We start from the raw sequence: 10,815 nt of genomic DNA on the forward strand, positions 1-10,815 counted from the left end.
TAATATATTTCTCTTTATATGAGTGAAAAAAATTGGCGCGAATTTGTAGTTACAGTTCATAAACGAATTACTTTTTTTATTTATGTTACGACTTGAGTTCTCAAGTATTCGTTAGCGGTGGCTCTATAGCCTATATTCAATAAACGCCTAAATTATATAATAATGGAGTCTGAGCCCGTATTTCTTCGTTTGAATGATAATGAAGTTGTTATGATGACTATAAGGTAAGTATACTCAATAATTAACACTTCATATTAATACGTAGGTACCTAAATTACAAGTTCACTGTGGCATTTTCATAACGTGTGGTCACCTTGCATTATACATTTTCATACATATAATAAAAAACGAATATCTTTCTAATTAAATAATCAAAACGAAATCTGAAACGGCGGGTATTTAGTAGTAAATTACTACTAAAACTTTACCAATTATAGTCTCTGTAATACTTACAAATCCAAAGATATTGACGTTTGCTACTTTTCAGACATTGGAGGATTGAGTGAGAACCTAAAAATAATTATTATTCAAAAACGTTTCACATTAGAAGCTTGTTTTACATTTTACAAATTTATATGTAACTTTTACTGAATCTAGACATAAACGAAATTTAATTCACTTATTTAGTTATTAAGAAATCGTTCCTTTTAGAAACGTGCGGATTGAGTAAGCATAAGAAAGTATTTGTAAAAAATTGAAAAAGGCACTTATCGATCTGTAATTAACTAAATTAATTTAACTAAACTTTTACTAAAAACTAGTACAATAACATTATATTGAAACTTAATACTTTTGTAGATCGGACTGGCCCTCAGAGAGAACTGAGTGAGCACACATTAAGTTATTTTTCTCTTGTTTCATCTTTTTAACCGATTTCAAAAAGGGAGGAGGTTCTCAATTCGGATGTATGTTTTTTTTTTGTATGTATGTTACGCGATAACTCCGGTATTTGTGAACCGATTTTCATGATTCTTTTTTTGTTGGAAAGAGGGTGTCTCAGTAGTGGCCTCATTTTGAAGAAAATATTCCACCTCTACGGGTGGCAAACTAGGGGATAAATGACTTCTGAGGTCGGTTTTTTTAGTACTCTGTACTGTATCAAGTTCTTGGGTTTTTGCAATTGTTACACATAGGAAATGAAACTATTATCGCGTATAAGTATTTGTTTTTTCAAACAAACCAACGTTTCGCGTTCCATCGCGTCGGCTTTACACGTCCCATGGTCACGGTTGACTGAGGTGGTACGGTCGTCAACCAGTTATGTCTAATATTAATGCAAACAACCCTGTTTATTCACTATAGTTACAAAAGTTATTGATTAAATACCTTATTTTTAATTAAAAAAAAACATTCCAATTTACGCTACATGTTTTACAAATTATTTTATTTTAACAATATGAATTTTTATTAAGTTAAATTTATTATTAATTAATACTTAATGGAAATTAGAATAAATTAAAACATATTAGTTAGTACCTACTGCAGTCTTATGTCTGTTTGGGATTTTTCATCAGAGGAAATACTCTGTAGAAATTATAAATGGGTCGTAACAATGTTCTCTGTAAAAAAAATTGACATCTATAAATGGACCATCGTATACAGTAACTGAAAATGTAACATACCTGGTGCAAAAACGGTTCCGTTTCCCAATGCTTTTTATGCAAACTGGAAAATATCGTATTTGTCAAGGTGACTCTTCAATATCACTTCTAAGTCTACTGGGTTGTATTCTGGTGGTTGTTACCACTACAAAATAAATTATAAACTGCTTTTTTATAATTTAACTAACAACATTTAAGCCTCCAACAACATAAATTACGTTCTCATTTATTTTCAGATATTCATAGATAAGCAGACGCGCAGCCGCCGCGCGTTTATAGTGTGGCAGGGTTCATAATGAACTCGTACATTACAAAAATTCCCGCGCCCGGAACGTTTCCGCGGCCGCCTCTGTGTGACCTGAGCGTTACTGTTCTTATTATTATTAGGATGACTTCATTCATTTTCAATGCAGCCCTACATCATTGCTACCATTCAATTGTCTATTATGTATGATATAGTGACTGTACTTAGTTATGTTAGTAATATACATAAATCCCCCAGGGGATTGAAGCAGGACATTCAAACGGGCAAAGGGATATTATCTAATAAATGCACAAAAGTGTTAAAACAGATTATAATTGGAAAGCATGGCGAAATTTGTGTCAAGGCAACGATCCATTTTAAAGGACTATGAGGTATTATAGTGGTGCAGTGACGCAACTAGCAATATACAGTATTCATTATAATATTATATACTTACCAACAAAAAATAAATAACACAGCCAGAATTTAATTATTCCATTATGTTTCATGGAGTCGGCTCTGATGCGGTTCAGTGCCATAAATATATCTGAAATTATAGATCAATTCTTCTTAAACAATGTAATATCACTGTTTATCTCAACCATTATGTTTTTATATAGGTGAAATCACGAATTTGTATATGATAGTTCTGTACATGATTACGTCACAAAAATGATACCTATATTGATTATCCAATGGGTGTAGTAAGTATATTATGGATCCGCAAGATCATAATTCCTAGTGAATGCAAAAATTATACAAATGCTTTAAATATTTTAAATCATTTACTGTCGATTGATAATTGTTTCTTGATACAATAATTATAACTCTCTGTTATCACTAGTACTATAATGACTGTGAACTGGCAATTGGTACTATTTCAATTTTGACAACTTTACAGGTGAAGAAAAAAATTGTTTGCGTCACTTATCATCTGGTTTATTAAATAAAAATATGTAGTTTTTAAATATGTATGTGCGTTACGTATTTTTTTTTAATAAACCAGATGCTATATAAATTATTATTTCTTCACCTGCAAAGTTGTTAAAATTGAGATAGAACCGGTTGCCAGGTCACAGTCCATATACCTACTCAGTTACATTCCGATTTCCATAACACGAGTGCTTTACTTATTTAGATATGTACTTTGGGGTCGGAGCAACATAAATGTTACGTTGTGTAATATTTATTTATTTATTAACTAATTCGTTTTCGGCTACGTTTAATTATCGTTTGATAATAAGGTGACGTAACGTACTTTCGATATCAATTTAAAGCTTTTTGATATTTGTTATATTTAAAATAACCGCCTTCGGCACACTTAACGATTACACCCTGTATATCGAGCTGTTGCAGCAAGAACATCGTAAGCGACTACTTTAAAACTTTACACGAGAGTCTTTTTGAAATATTTTTTATAGTAACGTTAATATGTAATCACTGTTATATTTTTAAATGCGAACTTGATATATTCCTCAATCTTATCCCAACAGGGATACAATCATTCCAAATTTTAATACTCTTGCTCTTGCTTACTCCTGCGCTTGGATTCGTCTCACCGACGAATTCAAGCTTAGCCTCTTAAGTGCACGATGACCCAATTCCAGCTTTTTTCCAAAATTCAATCTCAAAGTTCAACTCATGTACAGATAGGCTCCTGACCCGAGACACCCACTACTCCATCTGTATTTTAAAATATTGCCTTTTCGTTCCTAAATTTACATGCGTACCTCGCTGCTGTCCGGCTTGGAAATTCCATAATCAGTTGATGTCAATAGATTCTTCTATCTATCTTATTCGTCCATCTCACCCACAACACCTGGACCCAAGCTACCATCTCCATCTGACATGGTGGTCTAGGCATCAGATGTATATCAGCTATAGCTCTATAGCATACTCTGGAAAAACTTAAATCGTGATATTTTACCAAATTTTAAAAACTCCTCCGATCTGCCAATCTATTTTAATGACCCTAACTAAATAAATAAACATTTTCTTAATGTACCAGGAGACAGCACCCCTAGTGTAGAAACTATATCATACTATGAGCATCACACGTTCTCAGAATCCACGTTTAAACTTGTTCCTGTTAGTGAAGACACCATTGGTAGAATTGTTCTTGGATTGGAATCCAATGCATTGGGATCGGATGGCATTAGCGCGGACATGGTACTGTTAACTCTCCCTCATACTCTTAATGTAATTACTGATATTGTTAATTCGTCAATTATTACTTCGACTTTCCCCTCACTTTGGGAAACGGCAATAATAACTCCCATTCCCAAGAAAAATAGTCCAGAAAATGTGAAAGATTTACGTCCCATAAGCATTTTGCAGTTATCAAAATTCTTAGAGGCAAACAATATCCTGCCTATGATGCAGTTCGGTTTCAGGAAGGGGCGCAGTACAAATACTGCCTTACATGACGTCATAGACGAAGTTCTCAGTGCTCGGGATTCTGGCAAGGGAACTGCTCTGGTACTTTTGGACTTTTCCAGAGCCTTCGAGTCAATTAATATTCCTTTACTTCGTGTCGAATCTGAGTTCTGTTGACAGGGGCGTGCCGCAAGGCTCTATATTGGGGCCGTTGCTGTTTGTGCTTTACACTTCAGATATCACGGGCTGCATTAAAAACTGCAAGTATCACCTCTATGCGGATGATGTTCAGTTATATCTGTCTTTCGATCCAGATAGAACCGCCGCAAGTACAAGCCTCATTAATGAGGATCTACACCGCTTAGCTATTTGGTCCAGGAACAATGCCTTGGTCTTGAATCCAATCAAACCTCAACTTTTGATTCTAGGATCTTGTAAATAAGTGAGAAACATCCAGTCACATGCGCCAGTTCTTTCAATTAATGGTGAGAAGATTGCTCAAGTAGCGGAGGCCCGAAATTTGGGTATAATTATGGACGATCATCTTAAATTTGACACTCATGTCGCCGAACTTGTTCGCTGCTTCTATAGGTTAAAAGTGATCTACGCTATTCGACCGTTTCTCAGTGTTAATTTGAGTATTTCTCTATGTGAAGCATTGATATTATCTAAGATCAAGTATTGCATCACGTCGTATGGTCCATGCCTTTTGTCTAAAACACACAAACTTCTGCAGCGTGTCCAAAATGCATGTGCCAGATTTTGTTTTTTGTTATACCCCCTCGTATTCACGTCACTCCTTATCTCAACGCTGCAAATCTACTAAATATCGGGCCTCGTCAAAATCTCCTGTATGCAGGACTTTTATTCGAAATAGTAAAAACTAGAAGACCTGAATATCTTTATGAAAAACCAACGTGGTAATCTAGTGTTAATGTACGCTACAGAGAGCGATCTGTCCTATCATGTGTTCTTATAGTACCACAACATAGAACTGCAGCTTTTCGAGGTAGTTTCAAATACTCGGCCTCAAAGTGCTGGAATAATATTCCACCACCTATACGCAACGAGACATCCAAACCCAAATTCAAAGCACTGTACCGGCAACACCTACTCTCACTTCAAAAATCTGGGTAGTGTTTTTATTCTTTAACGTAGTCTGTCTAAATTTTTTTTTTGTTGCTTTGATCTATTCTTATTATGTGTGTAATTATATTATAATACTAATTACATTACACAACAATAAATCCTCTTTACAGTCATAACTTACTCCTACAGCTGTAATTATATTCACATTTGCTCATGCACTTACATGTCAAACAGGTTATTTTAGATGCACTATTTACACTTTACTATGTATATTATTATTGTATGTTATTGTATTATTGTATTGTATTATTATGTAATGTATAACTTTACTCATAGTCGTTATATTTTTGCTTTCAAATAATTTAATCCCTCTCGTTGGTTCTGACTGAAAACCAGAGCCTTAGGAAACTTTGGCATTTGCTGAGTCAGCGCCGTTTCACTGCTATGACAATCATGTTTTGTTTTTTCTTTTATGCTTAATCTGTATTTGTGTTATATCAGTGAATAAAGTGTTTATATATCTATCTACACTATCTATATATACACTGCTTTAATCATGAACCGAAAAAAAAATCAAACAAAGAACGTTTAGAAAACCTAAAAGTAGCTAGATAAAAAAATGCTGAAATTAAACAAGATCCAGAAGTATACGAGCTACAAAAGCAAAAAGAAGTATAACGATATCATGCACGAAAACAGAAACATGAGGTCAAAGGCGAGCTAGACAAATCCCCTCGTGATCATAGAGAACAGCGTAAAAAGTACCGCGAAAATATAAGGCAAAGAAAGAAGAAGAAATTAAAACGAAGCCCTGAAAACAGCGTGAATAATTAATGAAGGAAATTCAGAAGAATTAATGAAAAATTTGTGTTGCTCAATTTACGAAGAAAAATGCCTGGAACGAGAGTGCCAAACATGTAATTGTAGATTTATACATATAAAAGAGTTCTCTAATGAAAAAAGTATAGTTTATTATCAATGGGTGCAAGTGAAAAAAGACAAAAAATCTATACCGGTTTCAAAAAAAGAACAGATTTCCATTACAACACGAGACTTAATTAATGCTCTGATTGCAAGTTTATCGGAGTTCTTTGAGTACTGTTATAATGGTAAGGGTGCCCCGGATGGTGTGAGAGGAACAATAAAAAAAACGGTAGATTCTTATGGGGTGATGTCAGTACTTACGAGAAATTTCTGCAAGTAGTTCAAAAAAAATCTAAAAATGTGATCATCATTGATAGTCCTGAAGAGAATATAACCGAGAAAGAATATAGGATTTTTCATGACTTTCTAATTTTGACAGAAACTCTTGCTGTACATCAAGTATTGTGGAAAAAGGGGATACCAAATCTAACATTACTTAAAGCCTGTTGTTTTGAGTGAGACTCCGGAAGTATTTGCATTCATGACAAACATTTAGAATTTTTGAGACTGCCACCATCAGCTACGATTCAATCTTCTGCTTCTGATCCTGACGAGCGTGTGGTTCCTCTGATTGCCACTAAAAGACTTGATGTACTCGTCAATATTACAAATAATAGATCCGAGGCATCTTCAAACTATTGTGATATGTGTAGGTAGGTATATATGTGTATGTATGTAATCACACACACCCACGCACGCACGCAGTTTGTGTAAAGAGGGTGGTGTCTGATGTTTTCACTCCGAGTCCATAATAAATGGCTTATTAGTACATTTCCGGTAAGCACCAAAGTGATCAGCCACTCATCATCCACTTTGAACTTTATGTTTCTTAACTCATGTGCTGCGAACATTATTTTGTTTACATTGTCACAGATGAACTGTTCTTCACGTTAGTATTTATTACTTCTTTCAAAAAACCTATTTTACGTGTCTTCAAGTATTTTTGCTACATTCTTATATACCTGTGTTGTAGTTGCACGTCTTGTATATTATATACACCTTCAATTGAGTCTATCAATAGTATCAGTGTTGATTTAGCTTTAGTGGCCCGTTTTGTAGTTTTAGATCTGTTGGTCTCTCACAAAGATTACTACTCAAACAAAGCTCTTAATTAAACCCTCCTGGCTATATCTATCATAGTTTTAGAGAAATGTAAAATGTGTGTTTTCATTAAATATTTCATTTTATGATAGAAAACTACTAAAAGCGCCAATAAGTCCAAAAAATAAAAAAATATCAAGCTATACCAGACCATACTTTTTTTATGCTTTAATCCATTTTTTCTGAAGACTGCACATATTAGCATGTTTTTTCAACGCTAATTTGTTAATTACAGTAATAAGTACTACCATAAAAAAAATCCAGATGCGACAAACACAAGAGACCAGAAATATAAAATTTTTAAATTTTGGGTTAGTATTGTTACCGATTATTTATCCAGTGTGCAAAGTGCAATATTTTATTTTCATTGAATGTACCACATTACCCATCGGTATATTACTGGAACAAGCCGGTGAATCAAGGAACAAGTTTTGACGTGACTCACCATAAACGAAAGTTGGATCGGAAAACCACAGACTCGTTGCACCGTGCACTGGAATCGTCTGATCCTTATTTTTCCTCTTTGACACCTAGTACACGTCAGAAACATAAAAAATCTCTACCTATACCTGATAAAGTTCTTCGCCTTCTAAGAGTGACCACGGGAAATATTCGTTACCATCATCACCCATCAGTAGTCATTAGTATTGCAGCTGCTGACATCACGCTAGCAACAGACGAAATCATTCTACAATACGATAATGAGGAAAATAAATGAGCTTTCTGCATTTCCCAGGATAATTTATCTTTATTCACACAACGTAATGCACATACGTAATGAATATTATAACGAACCATGCCAATACTATGTAACGTACATTGTTTTAAATTATTTTGGACATAATTACTTCAATTTAATTTATTTCACTTGATTTTAAATTTAACTAACGTAACTTAAACATGTGAAAATTCAATTAATGTACCATAATTTTGGACTATGTTATCTCATAAAGGAATTTGAATTGTTGTGGGCCACCAAAGCTCCCACATGTATGAATAAAATTTTATATTTACTAACACTAAAATAAGTTCACATCTTTGTATCTACTACCACGTACGATTCTTTTCATATTCGAGATAAATATATTATTATTGTTGTTGTTTTAAGACATAATCCTCCATTGATTCACGTAGTCGGGTAAAAATTTATACATTTTGTGACAACTTTATTTCCATAGAAATTTAAAAACCTTAGAAAAGCGGTACCTCCGAGATCCTCCGAGATAAACGTTTACTTTTTCTTTATTCGATAGATACATTAATGTAGTATATTTTGAAGATAAAAAAATGCTAATTTAGTATTATATATATATTTATATAAATATATTTTTTATTTATTTATATAAATAAAAAATATATCATATATACGTATTTTATATAAATATATTTTTTAAATTACCAAAATATTTTTTTCTCACTTTTTTGTGCGCTTAAGGACTTACAATTTTCATATTTAATAAAGTTTAAATAGACAGTCAATTTGTATTTTTGACAAAGGAAAGTTTCACATATTTCGGAAAATACATTCAAAAACATTTTTCTTGAAGTTCAGTGACCTTTCGAAAAAAAATTATATCTCCATAATAAAAGCAAATATCTAAACGGGTGTTTCTTACTATAATTTATTAGGATTCAACCTATAGAAGTCGAACATAAAACGAGAATGTCCGCAACTAAAGTAAAATAACACACTGTGCGCAGTTGAAAAAAAACCTGGATTATCTACATAAAGTACACTACATATATGTGATTTTTTCCATGTTTTTTTGTGTTAAGTTAATATAAAAAAACGTGTTTTCAATTATTTTTGGTGGTGGTGGGCGTTGAAATTTTTGTATCTTGCCTAAGTGGGCGGTGAGCATTGACCTACCAATAAATGTACGTCGGGTGCGCGCTAAAATGTGTCCGCACCTGTAGGGCGTTAAAATCGCATACAGAGCGTCAATCGCGCAACAGTCTTCGTTTGTTCGACTGACAGCGCGGTTGTCAATCATGCAGTACCTACCAACACTCTTGTGTTCAAGTAATTTTTAGTCGAAGCTAGAAGAAATATGGTGCATTTTGTTAAGTTTCCAGTAGAAGCTGAATATGGTGTTTTTGTGTCCTTAAATTGTTGCAAGCAAAATTAGGCAGTACTGCAATGACGTTACAATTTAAATTAAATGTTTTAGTTTTTTATATTTCGTTACATGTCACTACGTTTGTATCTATAGGTTAACTTCGGACATTTTTTTCGTGGTTTTTGTATTAGACCCGACGTCCATTTGTTGGTATGTCAATGGCGGTGAGTAAAAGTTTGGGAACTAAAGCATTAAGTGAAATAAAAACTATAACAGCAGTTATGTATACTCGAATCGGTATAGGACCAAAATCATTGACAGTATAAAGCCAAAGTATTACAATTTCAAAATGTACAATGCTGGAGGCTGGCAATTGAATCATGAGTTGTATAAATAGATTTAGATTTAGATTTATTTTATTATTTTCAATTCGCCGAGTGTAAACATTCTAATCGCTGCTCAAAATTACGCGCGTGTGTAAAGGTAGACGATTGGCGACTGTATCGCAACTACATCGCGTTTGCATTTACTACACGCAGACCTACCATAAAGAAAAAGAATCTTCAAACTAGTTTTATTCCAAGATACAAGGAAATTCAAAGTTACCTAACTTGAAGGCAACTGAAATGAAATTAGTAAACAAATATATAAATAAATGAGTATCAATAATAATTCGTACACCCTTTCATACTTTTATAGTGTTCCTTAGTAAGATTAAGCGTGCTAATGGGATTACTCAATATATTTAATTGTAATGAATATGAACAAAAGAAAAACAAATTAAATTAACCTCTGACTTAACCTCTTAAGTCCCAACAAACTACAATGGAAAAAACACTAAACGCCCAATGTATACCATACTAGACCATATTACCATTAAAATGTATGTATGTAACTTACACGCTTCAGACTCAAGCAAATTAGCCTTCAGTTTTTATGAAAAACATACTGGTCTAGTAGTATATTCTATGATCATACAGAATATATTTATGTATAGCGCCAAATTTGAAAGCGATACTTTCATTATAACGGCAAACTTACGTGATTACGATTAAGGTTTAACAAACATTCTCTGAAGTACAGTTATAGTTGCGTACGTTGTTACTGACCTTTGATCATTTTAATTAAATCCATAAGGTTGATACTGTGCAGCCATGGTGTGCAGCCATCTCCATAAGGTTGATACTGTACAGCCATCTTTTTTAAATGTGTATGTCTTTATTTAGTGCTAACACGAGTAATGTGTACCTACCAAAATGTACCATGTTAATTGTGTGCCGATCCATGGTTGGCGTGAAAGAAGCGTGTCATATACCTGAAATATTCTGGTTTTTAAAAAACACAAAAATTTTTCATAATAAATCAACATTTGTATTAATTTTCAATGTTTTTTACAGTTCAATTTGTACTTTAGCAGGTA

General features: G+C 33.4%; 1 protein-coding gene across 1 annotated transcript in view; it reads right to left on the reverse strand.

The window, feature by feature from the left end:
* Positions 1 to 10,592, reverse strand: part of LOC113236678 (cytochrome P450 CYP736A12-like) — a 38,285-nt gene extending 27,693 nt beyond the window's left edge. The window contains 1 exon segment of the mRNA XM_026472838.1: positions 10,505 to 10,592. Coding sequence (XP_026328623.1) covers positions 10,505 to 10,592 — 88 coding nt within the window.
* Between the last annotated feature and the right edge of the window lie 223 nt (positions 10,593 to 10,815).

The sequence above is a fragment of the Hyposmocoma kahamanoa genome, unplaced genomic scaffold, assembly GCF_003589595.1.
Source record: "Hyposmocoma kahamanoa isolate Upper Pololo Valley unplaced genomic scaffold, ASM358959v1 92, whole genome shotgun sequence".
Taxonomy (NCBI): Eukaryota; Metazoa; Arthropoda; class Insecta; order Lepidoptera; family Cosmopterigidae; genus Hyposmocoma; species Hyposmocoma kahamanoa.